This window comes from Bombyx mori, chromosome 19, assembly GCF_030269925.1.
Source record: "Bombyx mori chromosome 19, ASM3026992v2".
Lineage (NCBI taxonomy): Eukaryota > Metazoa > Arthropoda > Insecta > Lepidoptera > Bombycidae > Bombyx > Bombyx mori.
Window position 1 is genome coordinate 7,958,036 of NC_085125.1, and position 24,780 is coordinate 7,982,815.

Below are 24,780 nucleotides of genomic sequence, written 5' to 3' on the forward strand. Positions count from 1 at the left end.
CTAGTAGATTCATTTTAACAATTTAATACCTTTACGTATAATTAATCACTCATGCTTGAAAATTTTCTAATAAAATCGAAGTTTTTATTTAGAATTAAGAACCATATTTTTGTTTAATATGAAGTCAGTTAAAAAAAACACTCAGTATAGTAAGAAATAATAATAATAACATTGCAGGATTTTCAATATTTTAAGAACAAAGAGGAAAAACATGTTTTGTTTCAATCAGGAGTAATTTTCCATGTGTGTTTAGATTTAAGATTGATAAAACTTGCCGAGAATTACGCGCATTTATATAATATCCGGGTTCAATTTATTATCAAAATGAAAATTATTTGACAAATACCTACCTGTGTGTCTTTTTGTAATAAGATAAGATTTCGTATAGTTTAGAATAGGTAATCATTTCAATAGGTTTGTTTTTGCTTTGTATTTGAGTTTTTTTCCGAGTGCTCAACTGTTTTTGTTTGGTTTAAATATTGCGTATTCGCAGGCTAGTTTTTTTTATGAAAAGACGTCATACATTTCTTGATACAGTGTTAACCATTGTTGGAATTTCACTAACGACTCAAGTTTGAAAACATCATTAGTGTAGAAATGATAATATTGTAGTTTTATTTTATGCCCAACTGCCTAAATTCTTGGTTAATAAGTTATTGTATAAGATTTGCAGTGTGTGGTTAATAAGTTATTGTGATTTGCAGTGTGTAGATATGATAATAACATGACATATCGCTTTGCCTAATTTGCCTTTGATAATGATATAAATGCGATTAGTTTCTTTAGATATAATATTATTATTTTTTTACCGCAATTGTAATATTTTAAATATTTAATTCCGTGTTTCTTACTTTGTATATACCTCCATAGTTATAAAATTTTAGACTATTAACCTGGTCTTATGCTAAGTTTAAACATATAATGACAAAAACATTTACTGAACACAATGGTTCATTAATATGAGAGTAGGTTGCTTTACAATACCTATATAGTTTGTTTTAAGGCATGAATATGTTAGTCGTAGATTGTTAACTTATTCTGATTGTTTAATTAAGATTTATTTATTAATTAATAACTGGATACTTTAGTTATTGCTTACTAATAATACCCGCTAACAAATAGCTGGTACCTACTTCTGCGCGAGAGGGGTAGTTATACTGTTTTTTTTTTATCTCTTGTAGGCAGACGAGCCCATCTGATGGTGAGTGGATACCGTCGCATGGACTTGAGCAATGCCAGGGGCAGAGCCAAGCCGCTGCCTACAGTGTTGCGGAAGGCGCCACCTCCACTGCTGGTTGCTGCCTCAGAAGTTTTAAACTTGATTGGCCTTGTTGGAATTACGACTTAGACAACTGGATAATTCCCCGACCAGAATGCGAGCCGTCGAAACGATTCGATTCTTCTGAATTTGTTGACTCGTAACTTAGGAATCTTTACTTCACGGGCGACGCAGAAGAAGCACTGCGACCAATGATTGTTTAGTCTATGTTTCAGTTGTATATAAATATATTTTTTCATATTACTTACACGATGACATTCTCAACATTCATCATGATACATTTCACCAATAGGCAATAGGAATAGCTTAGCATAAAGTGTTTAATAACTAAGTAAATTTTAATGATGTTATAAATTTCCATTAGTCAGTCCAGTTTTTGTCATACATCTCGAATGTTTTCTATTAGCTAAGTTGTCGATATGCAGTCAGGTTTTTAATCACCTTGTGGTGACAGGGACTTTTCAACAAATACTAATATATTTTATTTTTAATCGTTTTGATTATGATTTAAGTAATTGTATATAACTTTGTTATATATATTATATTTTTTAAATATTCTTTATAAGAAAAGTTTCTAGAACGTTTTAGGTTTACGTTTACTAATGTAATTATTGTGCTACCTACGTATAGATAAAGCAGTAGGCGTGTATAGACAGGCCCACGAACGTGCTCGCGATAGTACAATATCAATAGTACTTATTTAGCAGACGTAATAAATTTCGTTTTACTTTATTGATTAGTGTGTGCGCAAATGAAAATAATTCACCATGTATGCATTAACAATTAATTTATACACAATGAACGACATTTATAATTTAGTCGTATATCAATAGTCAAGGTTTTCTCTAAAGTGCCAGCGTTGTTTTGTTTCACAGCTATACTTCGTTCAGTCGTGCAATCAGTAGGACGTTCGCTCGCTAATTCCTACGCGGAATTTCATAACTATATATTGAAATCTTTTTAATTAAAGATCCATTAAAAATGTATTCGATTGCAGAGGCTACATTGGCTTTTGTCGTCCTTTACCTCTTCTCATTTTTGTTTGAAGTTGTAACTGGACTTGCTGTTTAATAACAAAGATCTTAAAAAAATCAAAATGTGATATTAGCCTTATTTTATTATTAATTAAGTATTTAGTCAAGTCATCAATGCAATTTCAAAATTAATTTAAACTTATAAAATTAAGATAAACTTACTTATATTTTTTATATTAATTTGCTAAAGACCGTTCCTCAAACCTACACTTCGTTCTTCCTACATTCAAATTTTAATCGGTAAGTGCACAATTATGAATTAATACATATTTTGTATAGGTCAGTATTATATTGTGTAACAATCGAAATTATCTTTTAAACTACTAGAATAAAATAAAATATTACCCCCCTCCATTTTATAAAATCATATAGTGCGTACTGCGAGTCTGAACATGGTCTGAACATGAAACAGTCTGGCATTGTTCTGTGGCTACCGTGTGTCCGTGACTATAACGGTTGAGAATTAGGGAGCTCTATTTGTCAAATGTCAAAGAAATATGTGTCAAAACATGGTCAGGTCAATAACAGCTGATCTCCTAAATACTAAATATAAAGTTTAGATAGCACAGTAAATTATTACGGGATTACAATAAACAACTCAGACTTAATATATTATTTTATGTTTCTATTTTGTTGATATAAATGAAGAACTGTACGGTTTCTAAAAATGTACCGTTTTATTTATTACAAGAGTCTTCGAATGTGCAATCGTAGTCATTCAACCAGTTTTAACAAATGGGAAAGTGTGGTTGGGTTAGAAGTGCACGCACTGTTGAACACAAATTCGAAACTTTTTTCGGGCGCTCAAAATACATTCGGTGGAGTTGTCAATAGTTGTGTTTCGTTATTCGATGCAGCCATACCAGGTACATTACCAGTATTAAATAGAAAGTGCGTGGAACTTGGCATTAAAACAGCATTAGCGCTCTCATGCAAAGTGAACGAAGTATCAAGTTTTGATAGAAAACATTATTTTTATGCTGACTTGCCCGCTGGTTATCAGATTACTCAGCAGAGGGCTCCTCTGGCAAGTGATGGCGTTATTAATTTTCAGGTGAACTATCTGCTTTCAAAAATGATGTCTATGTACATTTACATTTAGGTACATTTATATTCCAATTTTGAAACCTATAGTTTTAGACACTCTTATCAAATCTCAAAGTACAGTCTAATCTACTATAGATTACCAAGAAAGAAATCGTTAATTATTTTACAATACAGAACATTACTATTACATGAATTTTAACATTCATGATCATAGATCAAAATTTATTTATTTTCTCAGGTATTCACACCAGGATTTCACAAAAAGCCTTACAAGAAAAGCTCAAAAATAAAACAAATTCAATTGGAACAAGACAGTGGGAAATCTCTGCATGATGCAGAACTTAAAAGAAGCTTAGTTGACCTGAATAGAGCAGGGGCTCCACTCATAGAAGTTGTATTTGAACCAGATTTACAGGTCAGTACATACACAAAAACTGAGGAAGCCATTGACAAGACACCTGGACCTTCAGCTGAAAATACCTGTTATCATAATATGACTATAAAATTTTGAAGGAGTCACCAGTTTTTCTAACAAAATATGTACCTAACTTATGTCTACGATACTTCCACAATAACATATTGTAATAAAAATGAATCCTTCAGTGATTATGATTTGCATAATTAATTATACAATTAAGATTTAATATTCATGTCATAAATCCCGGTAACTCATCATAATGAGATTGCCGCTACCCGTAGTGTAGTAGTAATCTCATTGTGATGTTTTTGGGATAAGTTTACCGTATACATTCACACAATAAATAAATAAAATGGCCAGATTTTAAATTTCACTCAAACATGTTCTTATGAAAATAATGAAACTTCTCTTTAAATCTGTAACAGCTTATAATTTGACCAACTACCAGTGACTAGTATCACTATCTGCTAAGCTGCGGGCTGTGAGTTTTAGTTTCACTCAGGATAAACATTTGTGTGCACTACGCGCACTAGGTCTATATGTATAAATTTAAACTTATAAAAGTATATATGTATATCAGTTGTGAGGTTCTAGAAGAAGCGTATCTTAGCTTGGAGCCAGATAACCATAAAGGGGATATCTTGCTATTAAAAATTCTAATGAGTACGTTTCTGCTTTAAAGGATGGCGAAGAAGCTGCAGCTTTGGTCAAGGAATTGGTATTGATTGTGCAGCGTCTTGGGGCATGTACAGGTCGGATGGAAGAGGGCGCACTACGTGTTGATGCTAATGTTTCTATACGACGTCCAGGAGATCCCTTATCCACTCGAACTGAGGTTTGTATTAAGTTTTGTCACTACATAGGGCTGTTCAATTATTTTTTCTCATCTTAATATATGCAAATCGTCTGCCCATGTGTATGTTAGTGATCGCCTGCTAAATGGCTGGATTGATTTTGATGAAATTTTTTGTGTGCGTTCCAATAGGTAGGTTCGAGAATGGTTTAGATTCACAATTGATTATTGTAATATTTTTTTAAAATTCATCAAAACAGTCCAGATTATTATGAATTATTCAGCTGTTTGAAATTTTCGGTTTTAAGATGTGTGTACAGGACAACGTCAGTCCAGTCCCATAGTTTCCATGATGAATCAGTAATAACTTAGTATGAATACAAGTTTCTGCCTTTGTACTTTTTATATCAGTTTTATAAGATTTTATAGTCAAATAATAAGGTATAGATAACGATTTAGCTATATTCAGTCTGTCCATATTTCAGGGCCATTTCATTAAGGAGACTCATGAAATTATGTCAATATAGTCTAAACTATCAGTAGGTTCTGTGGTTATTATCGAATTTCGATTATTGGGCGAAAGTTTTAATAATCTCTCTATTTATTATTATCAATATTGTCGTCCATAATTATTATAAAATATTTTTCGTGTATCTCAGGAATGTGGACAAGATAGGACTATTATAACAAATTACATTATTATAAAATATTTTTCGTGTATCTCAGGAATGTGGACAAGATAGGACTATTATAACAAATTACATTTGTAAAATATTTTTCGTGTATCTCAGGAATGTGGACAAGATAGGACTATTATAACAAATTACATTATTATAAAATATTTTTCGTGTATCTCAGGAATGTGGACAAGATAGGACTATTATAACAAATTACATTTCTCAGGAATGTGGACAAGATAGGACTATTATAACAAATTACATTTCTCAGGAATGTGGACAAGATAGGACTATTATAACAAATTACATTTCTCAGGAATGTGGACAAGATAGGACTATTATAACAAATTACATTTATATTTAATTACACAATTACAAATGTAATTTGTTATAATAGTCCTATCTTGTCCACATTCCTGAGATACACGAAAAATATTTTATAAATGTAATTTGTTATAATAGTCCTATCTTGTCCACATTCCTGAGATACACGAAAAATATTTTATAATAATGTAATTTGTTATAATAGTCCTATCTTGTCCACATTCCTGAGATACACGAAAAATATTTTATAATAATGTAATTTGTTATAATAGTCCTATCTTGTCCACACTCTCTATTTATATGTATAAAAATGAATTGCTGTTCGTTAGTCTCGCTAAAACTCGAGAACGCCTGGACCGATTTGGCTAATTTTGGTCTTGAGTTATTTGTGGAAGTCCAGAGAAGGTTTAAAAGGTAGATAAATATGAAAATGCTCGGAATTAAATAAAAATAACAATTTTGTGTCGTACGGATTCCTTTTGTTTGTTTTAAGTTTATTTTATACAAAAGGTTTAGGTTTTTTATTTATCGATTGAGGCACTACGAAGTCTGCCGGGTCAGCTAGTTTAATATACAATTTGAAAAATCGATTTAGTGTCGAGTTATGTTTTATCATCATAAGAAGAGAAGGATTTTATTAAATTCGCGATTATGATACTACAGATTAAGAACATCGGTTCAATTAGAGGCGTCGCCGGCGCTGTTCGATACGAAATCGAACGCCAGAAGACCGTGCTTGAGAATGGAGGTCGTATCATCAACGAAACGCGAGCTTGGGACGCCGTAGGCAGAGCCACCATACCAATGAGGGACAAAGAAGTTGTACAAGACTATAGGTGAGGATTTAATTATTATTATAAGAAGCTATTCTCAGTCATTGCGATAAACCTTTTTGCCGATTGTCACAGAGAAATAGTGGGGTCCAATGCGACTGTTTTCCTATTATTAGAATATTTTTTTTAAACTATTTTTCTTATTGTTTAGGGGGTGGACAAGCTCACGGCCCAACTGATGTTAAGTGGTTACCGGAGTCCATAGACATCTACAAACTACAGGCCACCTTGAGATATGAGTTGTAAGGTCTTCAGTTTTACAGTACAACGGCTGCCCCACCCTTCAAACCGAAACGCAGAAATAGGCAGGGTGATAATACTTACGGTTACTTACCCGTACAGACTCACAAGGCGTTCTACAACCAGCTTTAACGATAATTTGCAATGAATAATAATATGTAATATGTATCAATTCGTATGAGATGCCCCTAATATCAAATTGGTATAGTTTTCTTCGTAATATATTTAATTTGTAAATTTCAAATTATAGAATGAGAATTAAACTATACTATCGACTTTAAAAAGAGCCGCAGTCTTAAGATGTATCAGCGAAAAATGAACTATTTTACTAAGAGTCTTATTTAAATATTCTTGTTTCATTCGTGTTGAAAATGATAAAATCATTAAAAAAAAATGGATAAAAGATTTTTCTTTTGTACGGCGCTGTAGTGAGTTATCACCAAAAATCCGTCCCATCGGTTCAATACTAATAGCACAGCTACCATCAGTTCAATACTAATAGCACAGCTAAGGTGTTACCTATTAAATATAGAGGAAACATAATAATCAAACAAAAATTAATAAATGTTGTGTGAACGAACGCTTTATTCGACACAATTAAAAACCTTATTACAAATTCATCAACTTCTATAAGAATTCATTAGGCGTAAATACTTATTCTAATAAGTAGTTACTTTGCTAATTAGTGAAACTTGAAAGTCATTTTGAAACTTATTAGCCTCTAAAGTATTTGTTAAAATATAAAATTGAAAAAGAAAGAACTTAATATTAACGAAATGCCCATAGTCGTATTTTTTAAGTACCTACCCACTTTTAGTAAAAATTTGCATACACGGTTAACTGTTCACAAAAGATAAATATTAAACTAGCTTTTTTGCTTTAATTAAACCACCCATTCTGGTTACACCCACATAGATTATTAATAATGGTGAAAAAATATTTTCATTGATCTCCTAAATACTGATACAGGTACATTATTCTACGAAGTATCTAGTCACGTTTGTATTTGAATGTTGAACGCACACGCGGATGTAATAATTTTAATATTATTTAACATAAAATAATAATAAAATCGTTCGATTTGAGGTCCATCTGAAGTTTGATTATACTTACAGATTTATATTTCCATATCTTAAGTTATAAAGAATCAGTAGTTTTAGTCACGTAACCCTAAAAAGCTTAATTGTTATGATGTTATATTTGCATGAACTTGATGTTTTGATTGTACCTTTTTTTTACCGATACTGAATTACAAGTTTTTATTTTTTTATTGCTTAGATGGGTGGACGAGCTCACAGCCCACCTGATGTTCAGTGGTTACTGGAGCCCATAGACATCTATAACGTAAATGCGCCACCCACCTTGAGGTATAAGTTCTAAGGTCTCAGTATAGTTACAACGGCTGCCCCACCCTTCAAACCGAAACGCATTACTGCTTTACGGCAGAAATAGGCAGGGTGGTGGTACCTACCCGTGCGGACTCTCAAGAGGGCCAGTAAATTGAGATAATGTTAATTATGTTGTTACGAATCGATTAGGCCGTGAGTTACTTATTTAAAGCAATAAAAAAACCAGTCTAATACTGATTTAATAATGTTGAATTAAATTCGCATTTGTGTATTCGCAATCCGCGACCAAAGTCCAAGGCGATCCGACTAAAAATTTGTAAGCCACCTCGCATTGATTAGATATGTGAATAATTTTAATAACATTAATTCTAGTTTTTGCTATTATACATTATCAAACATTGATACATCAATGACTTCAATTATTACATGTCGAAATTATTTCGATTAGCCTAAATTACTTTAATCATTAGCGGCCAACGATAAATGCTATTTTAATTAGCCAAGTGAAATATTCACAACATGACGTCGCCAAGTTAATTTACGGCGCCGTTAACCGCAATTTAAAAATTTAATTTCATATAATTTTTGGTTAATAATTAATTTTCGACCGCCAACTAGGAGTGCGTCTCTATTTAATTAATTACCTACAGTTATTATGATTTACTGACTTCCAAAACATAAGAAACGCTAACCGGGCTTTTATTTTGATAGAAATTTAAAACGTATTTTTTTATGCTTAGCTTTGTGACTTATTTATTTATTTATTTATTTTTTATTGCTTAAATGGGTGCACGAGCTCACAGGTGGGCTGCCACCTGGTATTAAGTGGTTACTGGAGCCCATAAACATCCACAACGCAAATGCGCCACTCACCTTGAGATATAAGTTCTAAGGTCTCAAGTATAGTTACAACGGCTGCCCCACCCTTCGAACCGCTTCACGGCAGAAATAGGCAGGGTGGTGGTACCCACCCGCGCGGACTCACAAGAGGTCCTACCACCAGTAAAATAAACCCCCCAGTGTGCTTAGTGCGAGTTTTTTAACGTTCTCGATATCGTAAAAGCTAACTCAAATTTGTATGCAGTTGGAACAGCGCCCCTAGCGGCAAACGTAGGCAGTTCCATCTACATACAAATTTGAGTTAACTTTTACGCTATCGAGAACGTTAAAAAACTCGCACTAAGCACATGGTGTGAAGTGCTTGCCGGAAACCATAGATCATTATATAAATGGGTGGCCATCTTGTGGCATGTGGTTTTTGGTATCGTATAAACGTCCCACCCTTTACTGGGCCCTTGCACCCGAACGGATAATTGCTTTGCGGCAGAATTAGGCAGAATGGTAAATTATCTAGTCGTGCCATAACCGTACCTGGCTTACAATGCGCCGTACTACTAGTAAATGTCCATTCTTAATTGAATCCCTTAGGCGCCTTTTACAACACGCACTGGAAGTAATAGAATTGTGCTATTCTAAGGACCACACAACCAAATTTACTATAGCAACTATGTATTATAGAACTAATAAAGCCTTTATTGTTTCAGATACATGCCCGAGCCGAATTTACCGCCTTTACGAGTCAATTTGAAATCAAAACACGATACACAACACGTTATCAGCGTGCCCTTGATACAAGAACAGATTCCTGAATTACCGGAAAGTTCTCGAAAAAACCTCATAGAGAACTACCAGTTGCGTCCCGAAGCGGCGATTCAAATCGTCAATGAGCCCATCTTACTGAAATACTTCGTCGATCTGGCCGAGGAAAGAAGTCAATCCACTAAAATAGCAAATTTATTAATTAACGAGCTACTGACGGTGCTTAATAAAAATAAATTAGACATTTCCGACTGTCCCATTACATTGAGGCAGCTAAAAGAACTATTTAAATTGTTTTTCGATAAAAAAATCAGTTTGGAAGTATTCAAGAATGTCTTAGACGACCTAGTGATTTCTTCGGACAGTGATAAAATGCCCTCGAAAATTATTCAAGAGAGAAACTGGACATTGATAAGTGACGAAACTGAAATAACCAAATTTTGTATTGAAATAATTGAAAATAATCCGAAATTAGTAAAACAATACAAGGAAGGAAAAGTGAAAGTACTGAAGGCATTGTTGGGCGTAATGTCTAAGAATTCTCAAAATAAATTCGATATGTCTTTAGCGTCTAGAATAATGGAAGAGGTATTGAAAAAGTAAATAAATATCGTGTGTTTGAAATAAATGAGTTTTCCTTTTAAAACTTTAAAAACAATGTGAATGTTTGTGTGTTTGGATGTTGTTAATCAATCATGTATATAGGATGAACGGATATGACTGAAATATTAAGCGATTCTTTATAAAAAATATAATTTCACATTTTTAAATAAGTCTAAATGACATGATCCAGCAAAAGTTTGGTTAAGCATGCTATAAGTAGTTTGTGTGGACTTGAAGCTTAAGGACCAAACGGTGACAAAAGCAACTTTTTATAACAGGGAAATTAAACCTACTTAATTCTTTTTTAATTATATATTGAACGCTGTGAAACCGCACGAAATTAAGGTAAATAATATGGTAAAGAGTACTGTTTAAAAAACAATATAAACGGTATGACAATGATTGAATATGTTAATAATGAACTACTTTGACATCAAACAATAAGGCATACTAAGTATTGTTTCAGTTATTTTAAAGTTTCATGAGCTCGCAATCGGTAAATGTCACATAGGTCAATCGGCTACCGGGCTTATTTAATTTAGGCAGTCTCATAAAATATATATTTGCTTAATTTCAGAGTCTCCGTTTCGAATGTCATTTCCGTTTACAATCACAATGATGCTATAATAAATTTTCACTTCGAAACATCTTTATTTTTAACTAGCTGACCCGGCAGACTTCGTAGTGCCTCAATCGATAAATAAAAGACCTAAACTTTTGTATAAAATAAACTTAAAACAAACAAAAGGAATCCGTCCGAGAGGGATGTCAAAGGAAAACAAAATTGTTATTTTTGTTTAATTCCGGGCATATTCATATTTATCTACCTTTTAAACCTTCTCTGGACTTCCACAAATAATTCAAGACCAAAATTAGCCAAATCGGTCCAGCCGTTCTCGAGTTTTAGCGAGACTAACGAACAGCAATTCATTTTTATATTATATAGAGATTGGGGCTTTACTATTGTAATGGAAAACCACATGTATGATCTCATATGACCAATTTCTAAATTGAATCCCATAATGTTTGTTTCTCGAGGATATATTTTGTATAATCTATAATATAATCCTAGGAATATTATTTGTTCGTGATGAACAGTCTACTATATCTTTTACTGCACACTTAACAGCGCATTTGAAAAAGTTCATAATAATATTATTATGATGATCGGTTGAGGAGTTAACTTCTAAAACCTTGCCTATTTCTGTAGTGAAGCAGTGATGCGTTTTGGTTTGAAGGGTAGGGCAGTCGTACAGTACTGTCAGCTGAGACCTTAGAACTCATCTCAAGGTAGGTGGTGGCATTTATGTCGTAAATGTCCATGGGCTCCGGTAACCACTAAACAGCAGATGGGGCTTGAGCTCGTTCAACCATCTAAGTAATAAAAAAATAAAAACTTTCGAGTTTATCAAATTTTGTATACGAATTCATAATAATATGTACTGGTAGTAGGACCTGTTGTGAGTCCGCGCGGGTAGGTACCACCGTCCTGCCTATTTCTGCCGTGAAGCAGTAATGCGTTTCGGTTTGAAGGGTGGGGCAGCCGTTGCAACTATACTGAGATCTTAGAACTTATATCTCAAGGTGGGTGGCGCATTTACGTTGTAGTTGTCTATGGGCTCCAGTAACCACTTAACAGCAGGTGGGCTGTGAGCTCATCCATACATCTCAGCAACAAAAAAAAATTTGGTGGAATATGGTGTTATTAATACTGGAAGGCGCTGTGAACCTTTTTTTTTTTTTTTTTATGTTTGAAGGATTACTGGTGGCCCGGAGGCCTTTCCAGTTTCACCAGGACACGTGGGCGAGCAAAGGCTCAGCCAGGAGGGGTGGGATTTGCTAACAGCTACCCGAGCGCCTCCGAAGGAGACGTAACAGCTCAAGAGCAGCTGCTTCGCGAATGAATCTACTACCGGATCGGAATCGCGACCCGCTGAGAAGATCCGGCGAGAAACTCAGCGAGCTGATTCATGGGTTAGGTTGCACGGCGAACTCTTTGTCGAGTTCGACGAGTACGGTTACCGGGGTCCCTAAGCCTACTCCTAGTGTTAGAGCTGAAGGCGTCTAATGCAAAGGTTATTGGATCTGATGGATCCGTAAGGACGTGTCTAGGGCGTCGACGGTGACTGGCTCCTGCGTGATCAGGATTCGGGGAGTAGTCAGCGGCGGCAACGATAAGGCGATTATCATGACGGCGCTGTGAACCATTATTTCAGTAGATTTATTGTTGCTTCCGGGATTTGAACATCAGTATAGACGGATTGCTCGATACAATTACAAGGCGTTTTATCCTTTACGTCAAAACGGCTTTACATTGAGATTCCTTTTTATAAATTTCATTGAGATATTTTGATTTACAGCCCGTTGAGAGGTCATGTGATGTGATGTGTGTTATATGTCATCTATTTCGGCCATGTTTTCCGGTTTGAAGTTACAACATCATTGAGACCTCGTGCTTTAAGATGGCGGGCTAGTTTCCTGATATAGTACCAACCATTTAATATCAGATTTTAAGTTTAAAAAAATTTGAATAGAATTCACGTATACTTCAAATCGATGAGCAACGTATAAAGAGTATTAAAATGCTTTTATGTTTTAATGTTTCTAATATATTTAAAAAGAAAACGGTGCGTTCTCAACTTCGATCAACAATAGTAACTATTGTTGATCGAAGGTTCTCAACTTATCTGCAATTCAGTTCTATTGGTACCGTTTTATTGACAGGAACGATTAAATGGTAATAAGCATACATAACATACATACATAATACAAACAAATTTATTTTATACATAATGTTAGGAAGTCTGAAATGTCGAGGTTGAGCAAATTCGAACAACAATAATTTATTTAATGAAATATCTCTTGGTCTCTTTGTTATTTTAGGTTTATGAAGAATTTTTTTTTGTCATGAATTAAAATTATTTTTAGTTTAGTGTGTGTTTATGTTTGTAAATACTATTTTTTAGTATTTACCTATCAGAGCATAACTTGGAGTCTTAACAAATTAGCAGAGCTGACATTGATATTTAAGTCATTAATGACTTCAAACCTGTTAAATTAATTCCAATATCAGAATTAATCCAACACGGCATTGAACCACAAACATTTACTATTTACGAATTCTTAATACGCCGTGAGGATGAAGGTTGTTTGTTGACGGTTCTACGCGCCCCGAATGCTCACGCTTTCCAGGGGTATTCAACATTTTTATCGACTGAATTTTGTTTTGACAAGCAATAAACAGTATGGATCCTTCTAGTCCGCAAGCTCCCTTCGACTTAGATAAAATAAATACGTGCGCTTAAGACATACGAGTAAGAACAGATAAACTCCAAAGCTATTTAAAGTTTACTTAGTTAACGAATACTCGTTTTCCATTACCTTATGATACGAAAACGATTCCCTTAAGCACCGTATAATTTACTGATTTTGTTAAAAAAATAACCTTTTTATTAATTACATTAGATGGTTACACTAACCCGTGACCTATCATCCATTACGAAATGGCGTGCAAAAAGTACGTGTAGATATCGAGCTGCAAAAGCCAGCCCTCAAATACCTATCAAGGTCCGTAAACATCGCAATCTCGAAATCAGAAGTCATTATTATATTGTATGATTGATTGAATGTAGATATGTGTATTTATCAGTTACGCATATACCTACATTATTAATGGAAATAGAAAACAGAAATACCTACATACAGAAATATATATACTTACTATGTAGTCCAGTGAATTTTCATGACAGTTCAAAAGAATTTCATCAGTTCACAACGTCTGACTTTCGGAACAACATGATTATAAACTGTCCGCAAATAATTAACGACAGGCCACGCGTGGTTGCTTAACACGCGCCGTACAACAGCAGCCCAAACTATATCAATTCTGTTCAGAAACATTCATTAGATTGAACGAGTAATATGTCTTCGAAATTCGTAATATTATTATTCATATCGGTCGCGTCGTCCGAAATAACAGCGCCTGGAATAGATAGAAGTTATAGCGATGGTGTGAAGAGCGTAGGTTACAGTGTGATATACGGGGACGAGGACATGACCATCATCAATCAGGCAGTCAGCGATGCTGAGAAATCTAGTATGCTGAAGAGCCGAGTGAATTTAAATGAAGCTATAGCTCCCCTGCCCTCGCAGGACGTAAAATGTTTAATGTCTGTGGACCGTTACTGTTCAAAGGAAATGTTGCAAACAAAAGGTAATATGCTTTATTCTTATACAGGTATATAGCATTTTTAATATGGTAATATAGCTGAATTAAATTAAAACTTATACATGTCGATTACAATATCCATTGTTTTTGTTATTTGCACCTAAGGTCAATTGTATTTTAATTGATTTACTTTCATTGAATTAAGTATTTGTTGACGGGTTGGTTCATTTTAGGACATAAGACTAAATTATTTATTCGTCGGTACTGAACCGGAATTTGGAGAGCCTTTTTTATTCTCAATCAGATTATTTGCTAATATGGTTTTTTGATATTGCGATTGGGTATAATTTTTGGTAGCCCAAGGTCTATTCCAACTATTCACGCTTTGGCAGGTGAGTTCGCGCGGCTCAACCTGGTAGCATTTGCTAACAATAGCCTTAGAAAGCCAGTGAGTGATTCACTCAAACTACCACCGAATCGGAATCACAAATCATTGAGAAGATTCGACAAGAAACTCAGTTATTTGTGTCTAGGTTATTCGGCGATTCTTCGTTGCATTCGACGAGTTCTACGAGAATGAGACCGGTGTTTGGAGTACTTGAAAGCACCGAAATTGAATTCGTAGGATCCGATAGGACATATTTTGGGCGGCTTTGCGTTGTCCCGTCGCCAGGGTCAGAGATATAATTCGAGGTGGCCACTGTAAGATAGGGGTTTATCGTGCATTCTCAAAGTAATTATTTTTTATTGGCTACTTAACTAAAAACTCGTAAAATATTACTTAATATTTAAATTAATAAACTTAGTGTTTTTATTTAATAAAATTATGTACTTACTGCGTATATATAAAGCAATACAATTGACTAAAATCTTTGATATGATTACCGATTAAAGGACACGAAAATTATCAACCTAACTAGTTAGTAGTTAGGTGCCTCTTTAAAATTTAGACATGTAATTAATTCAGAAAATATAAACTAAACTCCAGGTTATCAAAATAATTGTCTAATTAATTTTATATGTTGTATATATGTATATTTATGAAATTTTTATTATCCGTTTCAAACTTCTTCCTACTTATCTGATCGTTTCCCGTGTTTCGTATCCTTTTTTAACTTGGTTTCCCAATCTTTTAATTTACGTCATTGGCAAAAAGTAAACGCTATTTGCCAAAAGAAGACAAAAAAATTATATGTACTATTTAAATATGTATCTTTCATCCTCGTGGTAAGTTGTTACTGTCGATCATCGACGTCTACAGCACAGTGGCGTAAAATGAAGTCGTCGCGCCCTAAGGGATAAGACGCCCGGTGTATTGACATCAAGCGATGCGATTGTGCCGGAGTTCGAATCCCGCAGACACTTAAAAATGTTCACGAATCCACGATGAAGGAATAATTAAGGAAGGATCGTGTTATAAAAATAAAACCCGCAAAAATTATAAATTGTGAAATTAACTGGTGGTAGAGTCTCTTGTAGGTATCACCATCCTGAATATTTTTACCCAGAAGCGGTAATGCCTTTCGGTTTGATGGTTGGAGTAGATGGTAAATGCTGATATTTAACCCACACCCGGTTTGAGCCCTGTGAGCTACTACACGTCAAGGAGAAGCTGAAATAGCCTCTCAAGGCTATCAAAATAGGTAGAAAAAAAAGAAAAAGAAATTTAACCCCAGTCTACGAGCTCGTGAATATTGTATACAAACTCTATCTTATCTGATAGTTTTTTATTTTCTCTTTTTGAATTACAGGTCTGTTGATTCAAGCCTTAAAAAACAATTGCGAAAAATGTACTCAAAAAGAGAAAGAAGTCGCGGGAAGAACAATTGCTTCTATGATGGCACACGACTCCGTCGCTTGGAAAATGTTCCTCACTAGGTACGATGATATCAAACGAATCCAAAGAATACTTGGATAGGGGTATTTAACATTAAGCCTTATTTAAACATGGGAAATTTTTGCGGAGAACTACACCTCTAACGTAGAATATTTATCACATAATGTACCTATGTATGTATGTTTTATGTGTGGTGATGAATTAATACTACGAAAAATTTGTCATTTTCGATAAGTGATTTTACTTGTTTAAAATATAGGTCAGCATTATTAAGTATTGCACGTAAGAAACGTGTCAAGATTGAAGACGTAAAACTTAAAACAAAGGGGCGCCCAGAAGAAATAACATCTAAAAGCAAATTCACGTTACCTGGGTTTAATGTAAGAGTCAAACGACACGCGGCGGTGAAAATATAAAAAAAAAATGTTACTAATATTTATTTTTGGCTTTTTGTCAATGTAATATAGTGTAATGGTATCTAGTACCCGTAAAGGAGCTTGTATTCTTCAAAGAGTTCTTACTTTGAAATATTTCGCTATTTATTGAACGAGATTTTTATTTATCTGTAATATTTATTAAACTTTCATCATATTTTAATGCTTTTACATGAACCTACTAGACAAATTAAGATAGATAAGTTATGATTAGTTATTAATGTAATAATTTAAGAAAAAGTAAAAATATTGTTTTACGATTTAAGTTTATTTAGAGCCCTTGACGAATAAAATTAAATTTCCATTATACATTTATATATTTTTTTTTTACTCCTTATTTAGATTCATCAACGTTGCTTGTGGCGTTGTGTTTGCCCTCCAAATATTTGGTCCTGTAGCTGCCGTCTGGGTTGTATCTAAAAGGGAAAGTATCGTCTTAGATATATCATAAATTGGTTTTTTATTGCTTGGATGGGTGGACGAACTCATAGCCTACCTGGTGTTAAGTGGTTACTGGAGCCCATCTATACATCTAAAACGTAAATGCGCCACCCACCTTCAGATATAAGAGAAACGCATTACTGCTTCACGGCAGAAATAGGCAGGGTGGTGATACCTACCCATGCGGACTCACAAGAGGTCCTACCACCAGTAAAATATCATAACATAATAACCGCAAAAAGCGGTTTTTGGATGCGACTTTACAATTACATAAAATTTAGGGTTGGCTCTAAACTATAGTCCACTTTGGTTTAATACACCAAAGGAATAATACGTATTAGCAATTCAAGCTGTTTTTCAAGCAAAGTTGTTTTGAATACTTTCTGCTATATAATTTGGTGAATTTATTCTTTTTCATTTATTTACTCAATTTATTCCGGCCATTATAAATTGCTCCGAAGTCTCGTGCGACCGCTCAAATGCGTTGTTGCAGATTCACTTGAAAAATTATCTGGCGATCAATGGGCAATCACTGTTGTGTTATTGCAAATAATCTGCTATGTGCACTTTTTGAGATTTTAACTTTTTGACCTTTTCGTATATTTCACAGCCCTATCCACCGTATAAAAAAAACTGTTATGTGTCTATAGCTTTAATATTTATCTATAGCTTCATTTGATATAGTTCTTAAAAATTCACCTTCATATAAAATTTTATACGAAAATGTTTATATGTACTTGTTAATTCAAAGAATTTTTGCACATAGCAGATTTTGGTTTGACTGCGACGATATCTAATTATCTCTAAGTCTATAGAACGATAATTCAAATGCTCGAGTCGTGAGCTTTTGTTTACCTTTCTTCAAGCTTTGTCCAATCTTCTGGACGGTTGTCTATCATAAATTCAATCCAAGCGTCGGCGTTCTCCCGCTGTTTGTCGCTACATTTACTGCAGTCGCTTTGTAAAGCATCCGGAATATTTCCTATATGAAAATAGGTCGATACTATAGACTGATAAATGATCAAAATACGTAATAGAGGTAGATGCGGCCATGCGATTGTCTTGGTGTTCATTTACAATATTTATTAATTATTTATCTACAATCCTTTCATGAATGTATTATATTATAAATAATTCAAAATATATATCATATGCCATACACGACATTTGCCACATACGGCATTCTCAAAGATTGCTACATCGACCAAAAAAACCTTTGCGGTGATCTTCAAATTTTGAGACGTGTAAATGTATCATGAAACGCTTGATAATTTGATACTTTTACATAATCACTTCGACATTAACGTTAGCGGCATTTCGGCCTAGTCCGTGGCATTTTACTGGCCCTACCACATTATAGTTACGCCATATGTGAATAACGAAGCTCACCCTGAAACATTAGGCCGAAGTTTCAATTGTATTACCCAACGGCTTCAAACTGGAACGCGGGACTGATTCGCAGCAAAAAAAGGCCGTTGAGTTCCTTGTTTTTTCCACATTGGAAAATTGCCGGATACCCACCCGCGCGGCAGGTATGTGGGAGTTGTACCTCACTAGCACTCCTGCCGCTCACAGCCGGCGCTCTACCCCATTGAGTTCCTTAGTAGCTTTTTAGGATACCGACGATTAGAAATGGGGTGGTGTTATTCTAGGCCGAAACCGTAACGTCACTTACGCTTCAATTCCTTTCCTTCCGGGGTGCATGGGTTTTTGTCAAGCAAGCAGCCGATATAAGCTACCAACAAGCGTTCGTTGCCCATAATTTCCTTTATATCGACCTCATCGTACTGAGTTGTGTAAGTTGAAGTTTCTGTGCCACAACATTTGAGCACCGGGACGATTATGAAGGAAATTATGAAGAGCATAAACATTTTCTGAAAAAAAAAAGTAATTGAATGTAAAATTAATGAATTAAAATAGTAAACCTTTTTTTTCATTTTATCAGATAATCGAGGGTGACGCGAAAAAGAACGTAGTAGATTGATAAATTAATGGAAAAATCGATACCTACTCTACAACCATAAAAACTATGTTTATTAAATTAGAATATAAATTCAAATAATATATACGGATATGGTAGGCAGCGGCTTGGCTGTGCCCCTGGCATTGCTGAAGTCCATGGGCGACGGTAACCACTCACCATCAGGTGAGCCGTATGCTCGTCTGCCTACAAGGGCAATAAAAAAAAAATATACTCAAAACACCCAAATATATAAACAAAATAAATAATTTATCTAAAAACTTAACTCTGATTTGAACACCGAACGATCGGTACTCGTGCTGATCTCAAGAAGGAGCGCGTTCCAAAGAAAAAACAGATTTTGTATACCAGACAAAAAAATCGGAAAAGATTAATTAAGTTTAATATTCGTATAATCACTACATAGTATAAAACAAAGTCGCTTTCTCTGTCCCTATATCCCTATGTATGCTTAAATCTTTAAAACTACGCAACGGATTTTGATGCGTTTTTTTTAATAGATAGTGATTGAAGAGGAAGGTAATAACAACCATTAAATAGTGGAGAAGTCAATTATAAATTACAGTTTCCGAAGCGAAGCGAGGGCGGGTAGCTAGTATAATTATATAATAAGAATTTCGTGACACCTTTATTCCCAAATACAAAAAACTATTTCTAAATAAAGAAAGCTCACGGCCCGTGGACATCAAAACTTGAATGCCGCCACTCACCCTAACACATGATCTTAAAGTCTCATTTAAATTACCTAACTGCCTCCTCCCGCCCTGTAAAAACTGAAATGAATATCTGTTTCTTTAAAGGGTTAAATCAGAGTTTTCTGAACCCGTACTGAAATATATATATGTATATATATCGATAAAATTACCTTCTGCGGTTATATTACCCGAATATTCTGCATTTAACATTTATTTTACATACAATAAATAAACAAACAAAGGCGAGATGGTAAAAACGTGGAGTAAATAATAAATAAAAATTGGAGTAAAATTTCAAAGCCACATAGCTCTGGCTCTAGCTAAATATATATTAATATTAATATTAAATATTAAGTGTTAGTATCCACTTACCAGTATAATAGTATCAGATATAATAATTTCTTAGATGAACTCTTTTGTTTTGTAATGTAGCGGACTGAACAGTACAATTCAAAAAAAATCCTTTTATATTTTATAAATAAGTGGTTCACAATCATCGTTAGAACTAACGATAGTTGATTGTATATAATGCATGAAAATAAGAAAAATTCAATTGTTTCCGTGTAGTAAATATAACCATTTAATTTCGCGATAGATCTCTTATATTCTTGTGATGTTATCTATATATATAAAAATGAAACCCGTTTTCCGTTGTCACGACATAACATGAAAACGGCTTGACCGATTTGGCTAATTTTGGTCTTGAATTATTTGTGGAAGTCCAGGAAGGTTTAAAAGGTATAAAAATATGAAAATTCTCGGAATTAAATAAAAATAACAATTTTGTTTTCCCTTTGACGTGTCCCCCGTCGGACGGATTCCTTTTGTTTGTTTTAAGTTTATTCTATATAAAAGTTTAGGTCTTTTATTTATCGATTGAGGCACTACAAAGTCTGCCGGGTCAGCTAGTTCATAATAAAACTTTTCGGTCACCCTGACCTATTATTTTTCTTAAGATTCGTAAATAGTAAAGAGGTTAACGTTAACGAGGTTAACGAGTGTAGATTCAGCATCCGGTACCTGGGGGTCGAGGTTGACCGGGCGTTGAGTATGGTCGCCCATGCCAATAACGTGTTAGCGGCGTCTCGCCATGCGAGATTCCTTCTCCGGCCGGTCTTGGCTTCCAGGTTCCCGGTCAGGACTAAACTCGCTGTCAATAAGACGGATGTACCGAAATTATAGTTATGATGTATAATATAATAAACTTTAAACCAGAATAATTGATCATAATGTCGGTAGCCACACAACACTACGGTTTATTTTAATTAAAAATATAAAGACATTAAAAAACGCATACATACCATCATCCAAAGATACATATATTTCAAAGTCAAAGTAGCGAATGTTAAAGAATAATGTTAATGGATAAGATACCTGTATGTTCGTTCCGTATCTCTTACGCAGCTGAGGCTTGGTATCACCTCATCCAGCGAGCTTCGCGGGCGAGGTTTCAGGTCTCCTGTCTCTTCGCACGGTAGTTGGAACCGAGCGGTACATCAGAAAACAAACAAGGTTTTCTTCGCACACCAGTAGAGAGTGTTCGATCGCTCCCCACCCCGGACTGCCTCGAAAGTGGAGTCCGGGGCGGGTGAGTGCCACAGAATAGTACTAAGTTCCTTCTTCCCCTTTATTGTAAGGGTGGCACGGGCCCAGTGGCAGGCACCCCTTAGATGTTGACTGTTGTCGTAGTAATGTAAATAGTAGTTAGGTACTTGTTTTAATTAAGATAGTTGTTTTAGTAGATAAATTTATTTTCTATTTTTTAGTTGGATTTTATATAAAAGCGTGTTTTGTTTCTTGTTTTAACTATTATTTATTTTTCATTTTTTAGTTTAAGTAGTATTATGGATCGTTCATTAAAATACATTCAGGCAAATATGTACAACAGTTTCTAATTTGCTAAGTGAAAAAAAGGAGGCGCTCAAATGATTTGTTGTTTTGATTGCCTAAAGTAAATAAGTGATCTAACTGTTTAAAATATTGAATTGTCATCGATCCTTGATAAGTACGCAAAATGTTGAGTTAGTCCGACGTCTTAAAGGGTATCAAAATCACGGTCAAAGATTCCGTTATATACATACCAACATACGTAAGATAATAAAAGCTTATTAAAAAGAATCAATTTTTCATTGCAACCAACCAAAAATTCTGAGCTATTTACACTGCGTGAATTCGAAGGAGTCACACAAAATCCGCAATGCCTCCTAAGTTGGATAGTCCCTTACAAAATATGTACATAAAATATGGAAATATGCAAATCTGCATACATATATGCGCATTGCTCCTATTACAACATTCAATAAAAATATGTTTTTTAGTTTGGTCCAAATTGCGGACGCTTGCTCGTAGGCGCTTATGGAATAAATTCGATTTTTTTAAGAATGATTATTCCTTACTCTCAGTTCCATCTTCAGACCGCAACTTAATGGATAAATTGAAGTATTCGTCCATATGGAGAGTGGTCGTAGCTACTTTAAATCACGTATGGCTATTCCACTGCTTATTGAAAAAATGTAGGTACTAAAGGACAAACCCGAAATCCATACAAACTTGGGCCTGGCGTTACAGTGCTAGAATTTGGGCATAAGTTACAATACCTAAGAAGGTTTCATGAGCCCAATTTTCAGGTCTCCCAGCAATGGCCAAATTGGTAAAATCAGACAATGTTTACATTTTAGGTTATGTTTATTGTTCGAGATATTTTAATAAAAACGATATTTTTGAGGCTGTTTCCTACTAAAGATGAGTAATTTTTTACGAAACCTATTGCTGTAATAGGTTGCTTTAAAATAAAAATGGAACCTGTTACGAGAAATCGCGCGTTAGGTTGTTTACGAAAACGAACGAAAGCCAAAAATTAAAAACAACGTAATGCGAAACGCGCTGCGCACGAAATGATTTTTTAAGGGATTTTATGACCTGGTAACTAAGACCTTTAGGTCAGTCTTATTTTAATTTTAATGAAAACTTTTTTATATGAAAAACTATATTTATATGATAACTTTTTTATATAAAATATAAATCATTACGTGCTCCCATATTATCTCATCACATTTCATTTTATTTTATTTCATGCCTTTTTTATTTTTATTTTTTATTGCTTAGATACCCATCGACGAGCTCACAGCCCACCTGATGTTAAGTGGTTACTGGAGCTCATAGACATCTACGACGTAAATGCGCCACCCACCTTGAGATATAAGTTCTAAGGTCTCAGTATAGTTACAACGGCTGCCCCGCCCTTTAAACCGAAACGCATTACTGCTTTACGGTAAAAATAAGCGGGCGGGAGGCGCGGACTCACAAGAGATCCTACCACCAGTAAAATTATTAATGTAACTACACCATAGAAAAACTCAAAGTACCAAATCGACTTTTTCATGTTGTATTTAAGATTGCCAGTTGAAAATATTTTGAATTGCCGCAGTTGCCGATATGATTTCGTGTCATAACTAAATGGCACAGTTATTTATTTCTTTTAATGATTTTTGTTAGTAGATTTTGGTGCTTTACGTTACGTTATTCAATGAGATTAAGTTTATAGTCTGGCCAGCGAATCATGGCACAACTAAATAGCGGCAATCCAAAATGTCTTCAGTTGGCAACATTAAATATAACATAACACGATTTGATACATTTGTGTTTTTCTATGGCATAGTCACATTAATATAAAAATGCAAAACTACCCTTTCATGCTATATTTAATGTTGTCAGTTGTAGATATTTTGAATTGCCGCCATTGTAAGTAGTTGTGTCACGATTCGATGGCCATAATCTATTTACATTGATTAAAATACCTATAAAAACAGTCATTTATCCTAAAGCAAAAGAGTATTAATTATTTTTTACACTCGATTTCCACTAAATCGATCCTATTTTATGGATGCTCTAATTCTAATCCGCACGTTTGTGGAGCTAGTTACGTATATTGAAATAAGTGTTGCAGATGTTTACAAAGATTGTTTAAAACAAAAAATTGAATTCAACTTATTTTCTACACTTGGCCATTGTCAATGAAGCTAAGATTTCAATAGGTTAATCAAGCAAAATAGACGAATTTTTTGGTACATATCCCATTCGTGTAACGCTTAGGCCCAAAATGGGGTTTCTCCTTTGAAATGACTTAGAATTTATCATTGAAATGTATTAACTACCACGGAAACAATTGAAATCGCTTGTTAGAATTAAAGTTAACTTAAATAATAAGATGATAAAAAATATTTTATTCATTAACAGTCCATATAATATAGCAACAGTACATGTATAGTAAGTAGCAATTGCATCAGTCCATATTACCACCGAATAGGAAAAATATTGAAAAGCCTTAGTCACAATTATGTACATACCTAGTAGTTAATAATACTGAGACAGTCGATTTACGGAAACCGTTTACAGATATTCGTTCGAGGGGAGTCCAGGTTATGTCGGACTCCGGTTCCTCCAGAGAGGAAGATGGAGAAGAGAAAGACCGAGGTTCTCCTCTAAATACTCGCAATAACCTAAATATGTAGAAATGTTGTATGTGTATTATTAATGAATAGAAATAGAAAAATAAAATAATGTAAATTCGTTTCGCCATAGAGTTTTTATTTAAAAGTTTAGCTACAAATAAAACTCAAGGTCGTTAAACTGAACGATAGCCATAACACGAAACACATCAATCGATTGTAAATATTTTATAACAGTTTTGTTTGCTAATATTCGTCGTCACAGAAGATTGGTCGATTAAGATTTTGTTTCCGGATTTATGTTGAAATAACTAACAAAATAACAAATAAAACATGCTAAATTTCAATACACACGTCTTAGAGAGACATCGTTCGTCCCCAGAGAGAAGTGACGCGCAAAGCTTACCTATCACCCTGACAGCTTACCAAAAATCTTTATATTAATACATGAAGCAAAAACTTTGTATCCCTTTTTACGAAAATTGCGCGGACGGATGAGTATGAAATTTTCCACACTTATAGAGAATATAGAGAAGAAGTGCACAATGCTAATATTTTTATGAAATAATGCATAAAAGAT

The 24,780-nt window shown here is 34.3% G+C and overlaps 3 protein-coding genes across 5 annotated transcripts; 2 read left to right on the top strand and 1 right to left on the bottom strand.

Annotated features, from left to right (window-relative positions):
- The first annotated feature begins 2,881 nt into the window (after positions 1–2,881).
- On the top strand, positions 2,882–10,214 carry LOC693097 (glutamyl-tRNA amidotransferase subunit B). Its single transcript, NM_001046850.2, is given in 5 exon segments — positions 2,882–3,367; positions 3,599–3,775; positions 4,461–4,613; positions 6,236–6,408; positions 9,539–10,214. Coding segments are annotated over 5 exon segments (1,548 nt in total). The 5' UTR covers positions 2,882–2,980; the 3' UTR covers positions 10,197–10,214.
- Positions 10,215–12,537: 2,323 nt separating this feature from the next.
- Positions 12,538–16,944, top strand: LOC101743765 (uncharacterized). The gene is made up of 4 exons (XM_012694254.4): positions 12,538–12,827; positions 12,871–14,409; positions 16,116–16,242; positions 16,461–16,944. The coding sequence occupies exons 2-4, from the start codon at positions 14,118–14,120 to the stop codon at positions 16,615–16,617; spliced, it is 576 nt and encodes a 191-aa protein (XP_012549708.1). The 5' UTR covers positions 12,538–12,827; positions 12,871–14,117; the 3' UTR covers positions 16,618–16,944.
- On the bottom strand, positions 16,885–23,876 carry CSP12 (chemosensory protein 12). Of its 3 annotated transcripts, XM_062673835.1 has the most exons (5): positions 21,127–23,876; positions 20,773–20,902; positions 18,752–18,950; positions 17,932–18,058; positions 16,885–17,051 (listed from the first exon to the last, which is right to left on the bottom strand). In XM_062673835.1, the coding sequence occupies exons 2-5, from the start codon at positions 20,812–20,814 to the stop codon at positions 16,970–16,972; spliced, it is 450 nt and encodes a 149-aa protein (XP_062529819.1). In that variant the 5' UTR covers positions 20,815–20,902; positions 21,127–23,876; the 3' UTR covers positions 16,885–16,969. The 3 variants fall into 3 exon arrangements, with proteins under 3 accessions (XP_062529819.1, XP_021206019.3, NP_001091780.1); XM_021350344.3 differs by lacking the exons at positions 20,773–20,902; positions 21,127–23,876 and having other exon boundaries at positions 18,752–19,030; NM_001098310.1 differs by lacking the exons at positions 16,885–17,051; positions 20,773–20,902; positions 21,127–23,876 and having other exon boundaries at positions 17,928–18,058; positions 18,752–18,947.
- Between the last annotated feature and the right edge of the window lie 904 nt (positions 23,877–24,780).